The sequence below is a fragment of the Mauremys mutica genome, chromosome 12 (genome assembly GCF_020497125.1).
Source record: "Mauremys mutica isolate MM-2020 ecotype Southern chromosome 12, ASM2049712v1, whole genome shotgun sequence".
NCBI lineage: Eukaryota > Metazoa > Chordata > Testudines > Geoemydidae > Mauremys > Mauremys mutica.
The window spans coordinates 12,542,132-12,559,867 of record NC_059083.1 but is presented as its reverse complement, the minus strand read 5'-3'; the positions used below and the strand labels follow the sequence as shown (position 1 = coordinate 12,559,867).

Below are 17,736 nucleotides of genomic sequence, written 5' to 3'. Positions count from 1 at the left end.
GGCACTCTGTTCTGAAGTGGTCCAGGGGGCAAAAATGATACACATAGTACACTAATTAAGAATAACACTATCCTACAGAAAACCACTTCCAAATCCACCTGCAAGTGCCAATATTGGACCTTGAACAGCTTTATAAATAAAGCATCAGAACCAAGCGTTCAGGTGCTTTTATTAATAAGGCTATTTACTGACTGGAGCAGGCAACTGAAGGTGGGTTCTGCAGAGTTTTCTGTAGTACAGAGTTCTTCTCAGATAGTTATATCATGCCTATCATTTTAGTCACTGGAGCCTTTTCAGAACCTAGTATCCATGTCGGTATTATCAATAAAGCTATTTATTGCCCGGCACCAGCAACTGAAGGTGTTTAGAAGAGATTTCCTGTAGCATAGCATTGTTCTCAGTTAGTTGTGCTGTGTGTGTCATTCTGGTCTCCTGAGTGGCTTCAGAACCATGTGCTCTGGGTCTTTTTGGTGTTAAAATGGTTCTGGCCCCGAACGGGTCACGGACAGCATGTTATACATCTGTTCTCATTAGTAAACTATTGTTCTTGAGTGTCTCTATCAGTAGCTGCTGGGTTTTGCACCAATTTTATTGGTTAAAATGCCACTCCGGCTCATTGCGACTTTTCCACGGTCAACAAGGAAAGAGCCAGCAGCTTGTTTGGATCAACAGGAGAACAAACAGGTTGGGGATAAATTAAATTAGCCACAGGGAAATCCTCAGCTGACATCCACTGATTTGGGTCACCCAATGAAATTAATAGGCAGCAGGTTTTTAAAAAACAAAAGGACGTATTTCTTCACATAACGCACAGTCAACCTGTGGAACTCTTTTCCAGAGGATGTTGTGAAGGCCAAGACTATAACAGAGTTCAAAAAAGAACTAGATAAGTTCATAGAGGATAGGTCCATCAATGGCTATTAGCCAGGATGGGCAGGGATGGTGTCCCTAGCCTCTGCCTGAAGCTGGGAATGGGTGACAGGGGATGGATCACTTGATGATTCCCTGTTCTGTTCATTCCCTCTGGGGCACCTGGCATTGGCCACTGTTGGAAGACAGGACACTGGGCTAGATGGACCTTTGGTCTGACTCAGTATGGCTGTTCTTATCTTCTTATGTTCTTACTCACTCCTGAACCATAGTTCCCTGCTATCCCAATGCTAAGGTACTCCCACTCCCCACAGCTCTATTGATGATGTTGAATCCTGATCTATAGCTCCCTGCTATCCCTGCCCTGGGCTCCCCACACAGCTCTGCTAGTGCCCCATAATCTTGACCCACAGCAGCCTTCTATAGCAGTCATGGGATCACCCCCCCCACACACACATCTCCAAGTCCCATCCATCCCAACCCTTCCCTATCCTTGCCGTGGGAGGTGCCCCAGCTCTGACGGTGCCTCTCAATCCCAAAACGCTGTGCCCTGCTATCGCATCTCTGGGCTCCTTCCACAGCCCTGACAGTTCCCCTCAGTCCCACCCAGCAGAAATTCCCCTCCCCTGGTGCTACCCCCAGATATCTGTGTAAATCTCTTGCAGTGATATTAGGCTTGGAAGGATTTAAATACATCAGTGATTGTCACCAACCATCGATTTCACCGCACACACAGAGCCTGACAAAAATATTTCCATCCATCATAATTGAAATTTACAGATGGGCAAAGTACGCAAAACATACTAGAGATAAATTTAAACCTATTTACTTTGTATCTTTTGAGATATGGTATTAGCAAGTTCTGTTGTAACAGTTCAGAAAACGTTATCTTTTTCAGTCTAAACTGTCCTTAAATAATTGTCTGACCCTGCCCCACAATTTCCTGAAAGTTGAAATTAATAAAAATTGTAAAAAGGCTTCAAACTAAACATGGATTTTATCCTGTAGTGAGGTGGTCTGGCTCCCCGCTGCCCCAGAATGGGACGAGCCTCTCTGGACACCAAAGTGGGCGGAGTCAGCAAACCCTGTGCCTGCCCCTCAGAGGTCAAGGCGCAGGACAGGAAGTATAAAAGCCCGGCCCCAGAGCTCACCTGAAGCTCAGCCACCAGAGAGACCAGACGCCTGTGGCGTAGCTCCCCGTGGAGAGACCATGGCGATTGGTGGCTGACCCAAGGACTGGCCAGACCAGCCAATGCCTGATGCTAGCCCGAGCCCAGAGATGCTGCCAAGCCTACCACTCGCCCATTACCCTGAGGAACCACCAGGCCTACCACTCGCCCGTTACCATGGGGAACCTCCAGGCCTACTGTTTGCCGGTTACCCCGAGGAGTTGCCAAACCAACCGCTCGCCAGCTACCCCAAGAAGCCCATGGTGTGTGACCCCATGGAGGACGCCGGCCAGACCCAGATACCCCTAGAGGGGGACAGAGCCGCCCAGAGGATTTCAGGGGCCTGGGGGTCTTCGGCGGCAGGGGGCCCTTCCGTTCCTGGACCCGCCGCCGAAGAGCCCCGAAGACCCGCGGCAGGGCCCCCCCCCCCGCCGAATTATTGCCGAAGCGGGACCCGCCGCCGAAGCGCAGCCCAGTCTTCGGCGGTAATTCGGCGGAGGGGGGCCCCCGCCACGGGTCTTCGGGGCACTTCGGCAGCGGGTCCCGGAATGGAAGGGCCCCCCGCCGCCGAATTACCGCCGAAGACCGGGCTGAACTTCGGCGGCGGGTCCCGCTCCGTCTTCGGCAGTAATTCGCCAGCGGGGGGTCCTTCCGCCCCGGAGTGGAAGGACCCCCCGCTGGCGAAGACCGGGAGCAGCAGAAGCTCCTGCACCCGGCCGCACAAGAGTTTGCCGGGCACCCCGGAGCGAGTGAGGGACCCCGCTCCAGGGGCCCCGAAAAACTCTGGTGGGGGCCCCCGTGGGGCTCGGGGCCTGGGGCAAATTGCCCCTCTTGCCCCCCCTCTGGGCGGCCCTGGAGGGGGAGGGAGGAAGTAGCCCGGGGGCAGCCAACCAGAGTCTGGCTGCAACACTGCCAGAGCCAATATCATTGTGTTGCCCTTCCCTGACCCAGGGCCTGGGCCTGCTCATATTGAACTGTTTGCTCAGCCCCTGCCTGAGGGCCGGAGCTGCTGACTGTTTGCCGCACAGCCAAGCTAATTCCCCGACACACCTGACCCCAGTAGCAAGGCCGTCTGGCTCCCCACTGCCCCGGAGGGGGACGAGCCCCGGCCGAACCGCCCTACACATGATGGAGAATGTGGGCAGCAATCCCCCGATCCTTGTGGGAAGGGATCTGCGGTGGCGCATGCCCCAGCGACCATGGAAATGGACAAGCTTATTAAGTTCTTAGCCGAAAGCCAACAACAGCAGCAGGCCGCCCAGCTCCACTAGCAGCAGCAGCTGATTCAGCAGCTCGGGACTCAGCAGCAACAGCTGATTTTGGAGCTGGGACGCCAGAACCGGGACCACCAGCAGCAATGCCTGCAGCAGTTGGTGACCTCGCTGCCCCATCCTGCGGAGCCCCAGCCAGTGGGTGCCACTGGACCCCCCCATCCTGGCCCCTCCCATCTGGTTGACAAAGATGGGCCCCAACGACGACCCAGAAGCTTTTCTGGTAATTTTTGAAAGGGTGGCATTAGTCGCAGGCTGGGCCCAAGACCAATGGGCTACCCCATTTTGGCCCCATATCTGACCAGAACTGCCCAAACCGTATATTGGGGGCCTGTCTATGGACGCGGCATGGGACTACCCCCGGGTAAAGGCGGCAAACTTAGATGCCCTGGAAGTTAACCCGGAGACCTTCCAACAGCGGTTCCGGACCTTGGTCTACCCTACGGGGGGCCCAATCCTGGATGGTAGCCCAAGAGTTGAGGGAAGCCTCCAAGCAGTGGCTACAGCCTGAAAGGCAAACCCTGGATGAGCTCATTGAACAAATTATTCTGGAGCAATTCGTCCATATACTTCCATCACGAGGGAAGGCCTGGGTCCTCTGCCATCGGCCTATGACCTTAACTGCTGCCATCACACTGATGGAGGATTTCCTTGCTGCCGAAGCACCAGTGGGACCAATCACTCGAGCTGCCCCGCCAGGACCGGAGCGCCCTAACCCAAAGAAAAGGGAGGCCACCAGGAGCGAACCACGAAATCTGTCATGGGGCCCGGAGCCCCGAACCTGACCTGCCGAGGTCCCAGTTCGACAAGCCACAGCACCTTGACCAGATGCCCGAGGGGCCAGGAAGGACCACTGTCCCAGCCTGGGCACTCGGATATCGGACCCTGTTTTTCCTGTGGGAAATATGGCCATTTGCAGTGAGACTGCACCGAGATGGATTGCAGCTTTGGCCAGGTCTGCACGGGAGAAGCCTGCGCCCGACACCCATAAGCCGCCAAGATTACAGTGCCAGTGGTTGTCGAGGATTGCCCAACCTTGGCCCTAACTGACTCAGGCTGTGGCCAGAGGCTGGATCGCCAAAGCCAAGGCCTCCAGGCTGACCCACGCCTGGGGGCGATCCGTCTACAATGCATTCACGGCGACGTACGACCCTACCCCAGTGCCCAAGTCTGACTGACCATGGATGGGGTCACGTGATTGATGGTGGTTGGCCTGGCTCCTCGGCTTGCCTAACTGGTGATCCTGGAGTGGGACTGGCCAGATTTCCTGGAAGTTCTCCACTCCAATGCCAACGAGAGGCCCGCAATTACCCCAGTACTGGAAGGGAGCCTCCCTGAGACCCATTCAGAGGGGGAGGAGGCACCAGACCCCAATGGACCGGAAGAAGAGCCAGAGGACTCACCTCCAGAAGCTGCTGCTGAACCCCTGCTTCACACTGACTTTTGTCATGACCAAAGGGCAGATCCCACCCTCAGTCATGCTTACGAGCAACTAGCCACGGTCGATGGGGAGGTAATTGACCTGCACCGGGCGAAGCAGTGGCCACACTTCGAACTGCGACAGAATCGGCTCTATCAGGTAGAACGGGACCCACACACTGGAAAACCCCAGAGCCAACTACTCGTGCCTCGATGTCACCGGCGGGCAGTAATGAAACTTGCCCACAACATCCCAACTGCCGGGCACCTGGGCCACGAGAAGACTCTAGCCTGGATACTGACACACTTCTTCTGGCCCAGAGTGCATCAGGAAGTAAGGAACTATTATAACTCCTGCCCAGAGTGCCAGCTAGCATCACCCCCACAGACACCCAAGGCCCCGTTGGTCCCCATGCCCATAGTTGAAACGCTCTTCGAACGTGTGACCATGGACCTGGTGGGGCCCCCCCTGAAAAGCACCATGGGATTTCAGTATGTGTTGGTCCTGTAGATTATGCTATCCGTTTCCCAGAGGCAGTACCGCTGCGGAGCATCACTGCCCGAACCATTGCGGGCGAGCTCGTGAAGGTCTCTGCTCATGTAGGCCTGCCCCGGGAGATTCTCACGGATCAGGGCACCAACTTGACCTCCCAACTGCTGCGGCAGGAGTGTAGGCTCCTGGGGATCAAGCAGTGGCGCACCTCTATCTACCATCCACAAACCGACAGTTTGGTTGAACGGTTCAACCGTACTCTAAAAGACGTTGTGAAAATTCCCCCCAGAAGAACTACACCAATGGGACCAGCTACTCCCGCCTTTGCTTCTGGTGATCTGGGAGGCGCCCCAGGCCTCTACGAAGTTTTTCCCTTTTGAGATGTTCTATGGCCACCGCCCACGGGGGTTGCTCGACCTGATGTGCGAAAACTGGGAACAAGCTCCATCACCAACCCAGGGCCTCTTGAAGTACGTCCTCCAGCTCCAGGAACGCCGGGACGCTTGCCCAGGAAAACTTAAGGGTCGCCCAGGAGGCTCAAGCACGGACCTATAACCGAGACATGCAGAGCCGCAATTCTAAACCTGGGGACCTGGTCCTGCTTCTCCTGCCCTCGAGCAAGTCCAAGCTACTGGCCCGGTGGCAGGGCCCCTATGGGGTGGTCCGGAAGATGGGGCCCGTCACCTATGAGGTCAACCAACCAGACCGACGTAAGAAAACCCAGCGGTACCATGTCAACCTCCTGAAGCCCTGGCGGGAGCGCTAGGGCTTGTTAATTAACCCTTTTCCACCAGAGCCAGAACTGGGCCCCCATGCCGCCCTGACCCAGGACACCAAGGGGCCCCAGCGCTCACGGACTAACAATGCAAGCAAGCCCGGTGCCTCCTGCAGGCGTTCCCACGGACCTTCACAAGCCAGCCGGGTTACACAACCTGGTCTACCATACCATTCAGACAGAACCTGGGGTAGTGATCCAAGAAACGACCAGGCCCTTGCCGCACTGCATGCAGCAGATGGTCGAGGAAGAGGTACAATCCACGCTACAGCTGAGCGTAATTGAACCCTCACAGAGTGAATGGCATAGTCCGATAGTGCTAGTACCCAAGCCCGATGGGATGCAGCACTTCTGCATCGACTTCCAACGCGTCAACGCCATCTCCAAGTTTGACACATATCCTATGCTGTGCGTAGATGAGCTGCCTGGCCAGCTAGGGGACGCTTGCTTCTTCACCACTTGACCTCAGCAAGGGCTACTGGCAGTTCCCCCTTGACCCCACTTCGAGGGAGAAGACCATGTTTGCCACCCCAGCAGGTTTATACTAATTCACCCGGATGCCCTTCAGCCTCCATGGGGCCCTAATCACGTTTCAGTGGCTGATGGACCATGTCCTCCAACCCCATCGAGACTTCACGGCCGCCTACTTGGATGATGTGGTTGTCTACAGCTGCCACTGGGAGGATCATTTGGTCCGGGTAGCTGCAGTCCTGAGATCCCTGCAGGCGGCCGGGTTGACAGCCCACTCAAAAAAATGCCGCATTGGATGGCAAGAGATTACTTATCTGGGCTACACTATACAGAACAGACAAATGAATCCCCTCGTGAGAAAGGTCCAGGCCCTGGTGGCCTGCCCACCTCCCACCACAAAGCATCAGGTGCGACAGTTCTTGGGGCTCGACGGCTACTATCGACATTTCATTCCCCGTTTTGTGTCTGTCACTGCCCCATTGACCGGCCTTTTAACCAAGGACAGCCCTCGACATGTGGCTTGGATCCAGGAATGCGAAGACGCCGTTCAGGAACTCAGAACAAGTCTCTGCCATGAACTGGTCTTCTACAGCCCAAATTCCAACCGGGACTTCGTCCTCCAAACAGATGCCTCAGAGCTAGGACTGGGCACCGTCCTGTCGAAAGAGATAGATGGGGAAGACCATCCGGTCTTATATAGCAGCCGGAAATTGTTTCCACAGGAGAAGAACTACGCGGTGGTGGAGGAGGCGGCCCTGGCAGTGAAATGAGCTTGTGATGCCCTACGTCACTACCTTCTTGGAGCCCCGTTCACCCTAGTCACCGACCACGCCCCACTTCAATGGATGAATAAAATGAAAGACAATAATATGAGAATACAGCGGTGGTACCTGGTGTTCCAGCCCTATGCCTTTACGGTTTGCCATAGAGCAGGCAAGGACCACACTAATGCTGACTTCCTGTCCCACCTGGGAGGTATAGAAGAGTCTGGTCCCGACGAGCGACTTAAGGGGGGCGGTGTAGCGAGGTGGTCTGGTTCCCCGCCACCCCGGAGGGAGATGAGCCTCTCTGGACACCAAAGTGGGCAGAGCCAGCAACCCTGGGCCCACCCCTCAGAGGTCAAGGCACAGGACAGGAAGCATAAAAGCCTGACCTCACCAGAGCTCACTTGAAACTCAGCCACCAGAGAGACCAGGCGCCTGTGGCGTAGCTCCCAGTATGGAGACCACAGAGATCAGCAGCCACCCTGAGGACTGGCCTAGGGTGACCAGACAGCAAGTGTGAAAAATCAGGACAGGGGATGGGGGGTAATAGGCATCTGTATAAGAAAAAGCCCCAAATATTGGGACTGTCCCTATCAAATCAGGACATCTGGTCACCCTAGACTGGCCAGACCAGCCAACGCCTGATGCTAGCCTGAGCCCAGAGATACTGCCAAGCCTACCACTCACCCATTACCCTGAGGAACCGCCAGGCCTGCCGTTTGCCAGTTACCCCGAGGAGCTGCCAAACCAACTGCTCCCAAGCTACCCCAAGGAGCCCATGGTGTGTGACCTCGTGGAGGACGCCGTCTGGACCAGATACCTCTAGAGGGGGAGGTAGGAAGTAGCCCGGGGGCAGCCGACCCGAGTCTGGCTGCAGCACTGCCAGAGCCAATGTCAGGGTGTTGCGGTCAGGATCCCCACTGACACAGCAGCGGGTCTTCTGCCGCTGCTAGGGCCCCAGGGTGGGACGCAGTGGAATGGGTGGGCCTGCGTCCCCCCCCCCCCACCCACCTCGCAGGTGGCATCTCCCCAGCTGCTCAGAGCCAGGAGCCTGGGGTTTGCTGTTCAACCGTTTGCTAAGCTCCTGGCTGAGGGCCTGCGCTACTGTTTGTTGCCCGCCCTGACCCAGGACCTGGGCTTCCTCATATTGAACTGTTTGCCCAGCCCCTGCCTGAGGGCCGGAGCTGCTGACTGTTTGTTGTACAGCCAAGCTAATTCCCCAACACACCTGACCCCAGTAGCGAGGCCGTTTGGCTCCCCATTGCCCCGGACGGGGATGAGACCCAGCCGAACCACCCTACATATCTGTCAAAATTATAAAGCATAAACATTGAGTTCTGACATGCCTAAGTAATATGTACTTGGCGTTCTGCCATCACTCACCAACTTAGGTCAACAGTGACCAACTTGTGACCAACGCTGGCAACTAGAAACAACAAAACGCCCCTTGGTAAGTGACTGTGAGAAGCAACCCACGGACCATAGGCAATTTCAGGAGGAACAAACATGCCCAGAGCTGTCAATAATGTTCATGACCCAACCACATGTTGTCGGGACCAGGATCTCCCCTGGAGTGGCTCTCACAAGCTAAGAGGGTTGCAGCATGGGCAGGATTTCAAAAGGCAACTACCAAAATTCTGAAGATACTACAGGGGGTAAGGAGGGATGCTTTTCCCATACAGTCAGTGCTGTCCTCAATGTCCCAGTGTGGCACTAAGGGGCGCTGTGCAGAAGGGATGGGGCCGGTCAGTAGGGAGCGTTCTCCCCGTGCAGTCATTGCTGGCCCAAATGTCCCAGATTGATGCTAGGAGGTGCTAGGTGGCAGGGAGCAGGGCTCAGTAGGAGTGTTAGGGGGCTTATTCCTTCACCCTCTCACTTCCCTGGTCCTTCTCACATGAACAGAGAGCAACAACACCTGAAGTCCGAAGGTGCAAACAATTCACCTGGGAGCAAGCATGATTCCAGTTTCCTTCCTCAGCGTCCCCATTCCCAGCTCTGACACCACAGAGCCTTACCTGTGTCCCTGTTCCTATTCCCTGTCCCCATTCCCCCCTTAGCAAAACATGATCCCAATTCCCCCACCCCCAGTCCCTGTTCGCATTCCCCCCTTACTTCCTGATTGACTGCAGACTATATAGTAAAACTTGAGTTCTGCTTAGCTTATACCTTAACCAACCATTTTACTGAAATTTAACTAACCAATCCTAACATACTATAACATGGTTATTTAACCAATTATATCCCACCACCTTAATTGGTTTACACCCAACAAAACTAATTATACAGCAGACAGAAACAATCACAGAACCAGACGGAGATTATATGGACAAACAATAGGGAAGTGGAGACTACAGTGATAGAACAATACAGAAATGAAGATTTCACAGCCCAGCTATTGATAAGTGAGTTCTTGCCAGACAGGATGCTTTCAAATGAAGTTTCCTTTTACATCTTCTAGGCTCTTCCCTTTCTCTGGAGGTGACAGGACTATCAGGACAGGATTGTATTCCTAACAGCCCAATAGCACCTTATTTCAATGTGACTAGTTTGGAATGTGAGGATGTGACCATACACTTCCCAGCTTATGGCTGCCTCTGCTGCTTAGCCGAAGGCCTTAGCCTAAGGCCTGGTCTACACTGGGGGGGGGTGTCGAACTAAGGTACGCAACTTCAGCTACGCGAAGTCGAACTACCTTAGTTCGAACTACTTACCCGTCCTCATGGCGCAGGATCGACGTCCGCGGCTCCCCCGTCAACTCCGCCACCGCCGTTCGCGGTGGTGGAGTTCCGGAGTCGACAGGAGCGCGTTCGGAGTTCGATATATCGCATCTAGATGAGACGCGATATATCGAACTCCGAGAAGTCGATTGCTACCCGCCAATCCGGGCGGGTAGTATGGATGTACCCTAAAAACCAGGCCTCAGACTGTCACAGTGAGAGAAGGCCCTTACACCGGCAGACAGTGATTTTGATTCTTTCTTTTATATCTCTATAACTAGCTAAGTGATAAGAATACACCTAAATTCTTACAGTATAGGCCTTTGCAGACAGGCCTGAATATCTATATCCTAACAAGGAGGTGCTGTCCCCTCAAAGTCAGTGCTGACCCCAATGCCCTAGCATGGTGTAGGGGAGCACTATGCTGCAGGGAGCAAGGTCCCCTTGCAGTCAGTGCTGACCAAAACGCCCCAGCAGAATGTATTTTCTGTGGGGGAAAAAATTCTGCGTAGCACATGAATTCTGCGCATGACAGTGGCACAGAATGCCCCAGGAGTACCCCTTGGAGTTGGGGCCGACCCAAAGGCCCCAGCACGGTGCTGTGCTGTAGTGAATGATGGATTTCACACTAGAAACAACCAACTCATTGGCCCTGCTTCTCCCTGAACATCCCCAAGCACTTTCTCTCATCAGGGGGGTATGTACCCCGGTCACCTGGCCAAACATTCTCTTCAGTTATTCCATTCTGCCCCATCATCTAAAATCCACTTATATATCCTTTGGACACAGGATTCCTGATTCACTTCCTGGGACCCAGCTGCCCCACCCCAGAGGTGGCTTCAGTTCAGCAATCACGGCCTTTCTGTCCCTAAAGCTCTTATGCTGTTTACCCAACTGGGTGTCTGTTTCCAAACACCTTGGCTCCACCCATCTGGCCCAGATCCCCCTCCCCCTGTGTGTGCACAGCCCAGTGAGGACACAGATTTGAGGATAAATAAGCCCCAGTGGCTGCTCCCTGCCTGTTATTCTCAGCATTGGAGGCTTCCCGTTTGCTCCAGCATCCCCTGTTCACCTTCGTGCTGAACCGTGAGACACAACTGTGAGTGTGCCAAGGAGAAGGGCAGGTGAGTCTGTGCTACCCAGGGCCCCACTGCCTCAGAGCTAGGGACAGAGGGGTCCAGGGAGTGAATGGAGTGGAAGAGCAGCTGGAATGGAGATCACTGTAAATAATTACCCATCTACTACCCTTTCCACAAACCCCACTCTTAGAGCTGGGGAGGGAAACCAGGAGTACAGCCTCCCAGCCTCCCTCTCCTCCCCCGCTCTAGTCCACTAGACCTCACTGACCTCTTAGAGATAGGGTCAGCTGGTGGAACTCTTTGCCAGAGGATGTTGTGAAGGCCAAGAGTATAATAGGGTTCAAAAAAGAACTAGATAAGTTCATGGAAGACAGGTCCACCAATGACTATTAGCCAGGATGGGCAGGGATGGTGTCTCTAGCCTCTGTTTGCCAGAAGCTGGGAATAGGCGACAGGGGATGGATCACCTGTTCTATTCATTCCCTCTGGGGCACCTGGCACTGGTCACTGTTGGAAACCAGGACACTGGGCTAGATGGACCTTTGGTCTGACCTAGTATGGCCGTTCTTATGTTCTTATGGTTGATGCTGATCAGGGAGCTCAGCAGGGAGCTGGAGCATGAACAGAAAAGACATGGGGGCTGTATTGCTTAATGGGGATCTGGGCTGATGTAGGGAGCTACCTCCTGCTCAGGGCCGGCTCCAGACCCCAGCGCGCCAAGTGCGCGCTTGGAGCGGCATGCCGCGGGGGGCGCTCTGCCTGTCGCTGGGAGGGTGGCAGGCGGCTCCGATGGACCTACCTCAGGAGTGCCTGCGGATGCTCCACCCGAGCCGCGGGATCAACGGACTCTCCACAGGCACGTCTGCAGGAGGTCCACTGGAGCCGCGGGACCGGCGACCGCCAGAGTGCCCCCCGTGGCGTGCCGCCGTGCTTGGGGCAGCGAAATTGCTAGAGCTGCCCCTGCTCCTGCTGTCTCGATTTAGGTGGCTGGGACTGTATGGGAGCCAGTGCCCTCTAGAAGGCAAAGACCCCAAATCCCATTCCCTATAACTCCCTTTGGGGGGGGGTTCCCTTACAGCTGCCGTGATGCTGGGACTCCTCCCTGCACTCCCCTGCCTGCTCCTCCTCTCTCTGATGGGCCCCAGCTCTGGCTCCGATGACAACAGCACTGTGGTGCTCACCACCAGCGGCCCCATCCGGGGTAAGCGCCTCCAGGCCGGCTCCGGCACAGTGATGGCCTTCCTGGGGATCCCCTACGCCGAGCCCCCCGTGGGGGCCTTGCGCTTCCAGAAACCACTTCCCCACCAGCCCTGGAGCCAAATCCTGGAGACCACCAGCTTCGGCAATGTCTGCCCGCAGTTTCCACTTACTGGTTCCCCTGAGGCCAAATTATTCACACCCACAATGCCACAGTCTGAGGACTGCCTCTTCCTCAATATCTGGGTGCCCCATCCCCAGCCCCCTGACCCAGCCCCCATCCTCATCTGGATCCACGGCGGTGGGTTCTTCAGAGGGGCAGCCTCCCTCGAGCTCTATGACGGGCGCTTCTTAGCTGCCACCGAGAACGTGATTGTGGCCTCCATGAACTACCGGCTGGGGGCGCTGGGCTTCCTGTCCCTGCCCCCGGCCGCCCCAGGAAACGCCGGCCTGTGGGACCAGCGCCTAGCACTGCGCTGGCTGCGGGACAACGCAGCTGCCTTTGGTGGGGATCCAGCCCGTGTGATGCTTTCTGGCCACAACACTGGGGCTGCCTCAGTCGGCTTCCATCTTCTGTCCCCGGGAAGCCAGTCCCTTTTCACCCGCGCCGTGATGCAGAGCGGATCCCCAACCTCTCCATGGGTTTGGACTTCACTCGAGGAGGCCCAGGAGAGAGGCCGGAGGCTGGGCCAGCTGCTAGGCTGTACCGATGGTGACGACATCGCCCTGGTGGGCTGCCTGCAGGGGAAGGAAGCAGGGGAGTTCCCCAAAGGTGACATCTCCGTCTGGAACCAAAGGAAGCTGCTGGGCCTGCCGTTTGTGCCAACAACAGATGGGGATTTTCTCCCTGATTCACCATCAAGACTCCTGCAGGCTAAGCAGATCCAGCCTATACCCATCACAGCTGGTTTCACTGCCAACGAAGGCTCCTACCTAATACTCTTCGGTGCCCGCACCTTACACCCGGAGAACGCCAGCAACATCGGTATGGAGGAGCTGCTGCAGGTGTTGAGGCTGCTGGTGCCAGGGGCACCAGAAGAGGCCGTCCAGGCTGTGGCTCGGTGGTACAGCCAGGAGGGGGAGGATCAGGGCGAGGCACAGTATCGATGGGCCATGGAACAGATCGTTGGTGACTACATCGTTGTGTGCCCAGTAGCCGAGGTGGCTAGGCAGGCAGCAGAGGCCGGCAATCCCGTGTTTGTCTACAGCTTCGACCAGCGCCCCAGTGTATTTTCTACAGCAGAATGGACAGGGGTGCCACACGGCTCTGAGCTCCCCTATCAGTTCGGAACTGTTTGGTCCCTGGCAGGAGCCAACTCTACGCACACAAAGGCTGAGGAAGTCCTGAGCCGCACGCTGATGCAGTACAATGCAGAGTTCGCCAGGAGCGGGTAAGGGAATCCCCCACAATCCTCTGATCCCCTGAGCCAGACCAGGAGAGCAGCTGTCACTCTTTGGCCAGGGGAACACAACATCCAGGAAGACCCGGCTCAATGCCATGGCAAAGAACAGGTCCCTTTGGGAAATAGTTAATCTAATGGGTTGAAGCCCATGACCTAGAGCTGATCTTACTTCAGGGAGGTAAAATCTGAGCCCCCTGAGTCCAAGCTAGTGATAATTCCCTTCTTCCCTCACCAGGATGTCGGTGATCCCACAAATACACGCATCCTCATTCAAGGAAACATGGCTTTTAGCTAGGGGATGTGTCCGTGCTACAAACACTATACAGGCATGGCTACGTCAGCTCATCATGTCAATACAGCCTGCAGCAGCAAAAGGGGTTGCTCCAGCAGTGGAGGAACATCACCTGCCCAAAAATCGGAAGCGAAATTAACAGTAGCGTCTTTCCATTGACATAACTACAGCTACCCTAGGGGCTAGGTCAGCACAGCTGTGGCAGTCAGGTGTGTGGCTTTTTCCACATCTCTAACTGAGATAACTGTGGCAATTTAGCATTTAAGCGTACACCTGGCCTTAGCTACCAATAGATCCTCCCTTCCACCAAAAACAAGCAAGCAAGACTCCAAAAGAAATCTTTAAAATTAAAACATTCCCCATTCTCATCTTAACCACCCAGTTTGGATCCGTTCACTCCCAAATTAGGGAAGTGAAGAAAACAGCTGTGAAAATTAAAAAGATAATATCCAACACATAGAAGAAAAGGGAAGTTGATATTAACGAATATAAATCAGACATTAGGAATTGTAGAAAATTGATAAGAGAAGCAAAGAGACACAGAGAGAAATCTACGACCAGCAGAGTTAAGGACAATAAGGAGTTCTTTGAATATATTAGGAAACTAGAATTCTGACTATGAGATTGGTCCATTACTAACTGGAAATGGCAGAATTATCAATCGTAAGGCAGAAAAGGCAGAACTGTTCAATAAATAATTCCGCTCTGTATTTGGGGAAAAACCAGATACTATAGTCTCATTGCATGGGGATAACACTTTTTCTATTCCACTAGTATCTCTGGAGGATGTTACATAGACGCTACTAAAGTTAGACATTTTTAAATTAGTACACCCTACATCCATGTGTTTTAAAAGAGCTGACCGAGGAGCTTGCTGGCCTGTCTATGTTGATTTTCAATACATCTTGGAGCACTGGGAATGTTCCAGAAGACTGGATGATAGCAAATGTTGGGCCCATTTATAAAAAGGGTAAATAGGATGACCTGGGTAACTATAGGGCTGTAGCAAAACTGCAGCCAACTCAGGGCAGCTTGTGGCTTCAATCTCATGGAGTGCAGTGGGACATGGTGGCCATTTTTGGTTAGGGCACCATGTGACATTGTCCTATTTGGAAGAACAAGTGAGAGAGGCCATCTTAAATGAGGGCAAATGGTGGCTTCAGACAATCTTCCGGTTTAGAGCCTTTTATTGGTGCCCCCATAATCCCTAACACTTCAGTGGCCTTCCCTGCCCCCCCCACACACACATATTGTTCAGTTCCCCACTCTGCCCTTCCCAATTTCTCTGAGCACAAATGAAGTCCATATTCCCTGAGTGTGGCTTCAGTCCCAGTCCAAACAATGGGAAACAGTGGCCATCTTTCCTAGGGTCAGTCTCTCTTTGGAAAGGGCTGGAGGCCAATGGTAGCCATCATGACTCATGGCAGCCTGTGGCTTCAATGTCATCAAGATCAATGGGAAATAGCAGCCATCTTTATAAAAGGAAACCTGTAGTGTTACCCCATATGAGGAGAACAGGCGGAAGCAGCCATCTTAACTTAGGGCAGCTTTTTTTTCCCCCATGCTTTTTGGAAACAATAAGGATGGCAGCCTTTTGGAAAGGAGCCAAACTTTGCAAATTGGCTCCTAATGACCCCTGCCTCCAGGATGTCACACTTTGGCCAGAGCAAGTTCTCAGCCTTTCCAAGCCCAGGTACTAACCTCTATGTGGTGTGTTTAATTTCTCCCCAGGATGCTCACAGGGGATGAGGGCAGGGGAAGGAAGTGGACCCAGTATGACCCCATAAAGCAAAACTTCTTCCACATCAAAATAAACTTGGCCCAGATTAAGGAGATACCCCGCACGCAACGCTGCAGCCTCCTAGCATCACTGCTCGCAAAGGAGCCGAGCCCCACAGGTGAGCATCACCAGGGTGAGCCGACAGCATCCCTAGAGAGGAACGGTCTGTTGTTCCCCATTCCTCTGAGCCAGCCACTCCCCCCCCCCACTCCTGGGGTTGGATTGGAGCTGGCACCTCATGGGGGGGAAGGACCCCAGATCACATTCCCATTTCCATGAGATCTCCTGGCCTCCTAGAGGTTCCCCATTCTCCTACCTGGGGGAGATCTCACATCCCCTGAGGACTCCAGAACCCATCTGCTGCAGGGAGCCACAGGTTCTGACCCATCTTCACTAGGTAGGATGATGACACCCATGTTTCCTGTACCAGCACAACCCCAATGCCCCCATTCCAGCTAAGGGAGCTTGAGCTTGGAGTGGGATTCCCAGCAAGATGAGTGGGAGTAGAGGGACGGATCCAATGACAGAGGGAACTGGGGGCAGGTGGCCTGCAGTGTCACTGAAGAGAAAAGAGGCAATGAAAGAAACACAACTGACTCTTGGGAGGGGCACAGCTTCTGTTTAACTGTGTAGCACAGGGAGCGAAGGAAAATCCAATAGTCACTGGGAATCCTGTGTGCCAGGGGACCTCTTATGGGCGGCAGAACAGAGCCTTGCACATTGGATACCGGGGTTCACAGATGCTACAAAACACGGGAACTCCACCAGCACAGCATCCTCTACTGCTACAATATAGCAATGTGGGGGTATTGGGGAAAGCTCTGATTGTGCGGGGACAGTCCCCTGCTGAGCCCCCCATGCCTCTCTCTGCAGCAAAGCACCCCCTGGTGCACAGGGATTAGCACTGACCGTAAGGGGAGAGCACCCCATACTGAGCCCGTGCAGCACCTGTTCCCCTGCAGGTCTGCCCTCCCATTTGCAACTAGACCAGATGCTGCATAGTCTGAGCTCATCCCTGCTGCTGTTAACCCCACTTGCTGTGTGTCCCGCAGGAGCAGAATCCGGACGTGCCCAGCCCGGGGGGCCGTGAATGAAGAGCTGAGCAATCCCCTGAAGAAACCCTCCCTGCAGACAAGAGCATCCAGTGCTTACTAGCACCTGCTGATTCACTAACAAGGATCCTGCTAATAAACCTCCTGGGAATCCACAGATTCACCCTCCCTCTGTAACTCCTCCACCTCCAGTGCATTAAAGCATATTTAGTGTGTAGACAGTATTCTGGTGTGTGAGCTTGATTAGCTGCTTCTGAGTAGTGGGGGACAAGGAGAGTGTGTGTGAGTGTGTTGGGGGTGTGTGGAAGTTAAGTGGTGAGATAATGGGCAACAGAGATTACACTGAACAGCGCACTGATACACAGTTACCCTCCCACCAACAGCACAAGAAGAAGAACTCCACATGGACTCCTCCTGAGGGTCGAAATGACAGTCTGGACCTATACATTGAATGCTTCCGCCGACGTGCACAGGCAGAAATTGTGGAAAAACGACATCGCTTGCCTCACAACCTAAGTCGTGCAGAACGCAATGCCATCCACAGCCTCAGAAACCATCCTGACATTATAATCAAAGAGGCTGATAAAGGAGGTGCTGTTGTCATCAAGAACAGGTCTGACTACCAAAAGGAGGCCGCCAGACAATTCTCCAATACTAAATTTTACAGGCTACTTCCCTCAGATCCCACTGAGGAATACACTAAGAAACTGCACCATCTACTCAGGACACTCCCTACACTAACACCAGAACTAATCAACATACCCTTAGAGCCCCGACCAGGGTTATTCTATCTACTACCCAAGATCCACAAACCTGGAAATCCTGGACGCCCCATCATCTCGGGCTATGGTGACCAGATCACCCAGGTCAAATATCGGGACGCGGGGGGGGGGGGGGCGGCAATGGGGGAAAAAATGGCGGAAGAGCAAAAAAAAAAATTCCCCACCCCCGATTCCTTCTCCCTCCGCAAGCGCTGGAGGGAGG

General features: G+C 54.2%; 1 protein-coding gene across 1 annotated transcript; it reads left to right on the top strand.

The window, feature by feature from the left end:
* The first annotated feature begins 10,985 nt into the window (after positions 1 to 10,985).
* LOC123346159 (acetylcholinesterase-like) lies at positions 10,986 to 16,976 on the top strand. The gene is made up of 4 exons (XM_044983401.1): positions 10,986 to 11,073; positions 12,107 to 13,616; positions 15,652 to 15,818; positions 16,753 to 16,976. Exons 2-4 carry the CDS (start codon positions 12,115 to 12,117, stop codon positions 16,788 to 16,790), a joined length of 1,707 nt encoding a protein of 568 aa, XP_044839336.1. The 5' UTR covers positions 10,986 to 11,073; positions 12,107 to 12,114; the 3' UTR covers positions 16,791 to 16,976.
* The last annotated feature ends 760 nt before the right edge of the window (positions 16,977 to 17,736 follow it).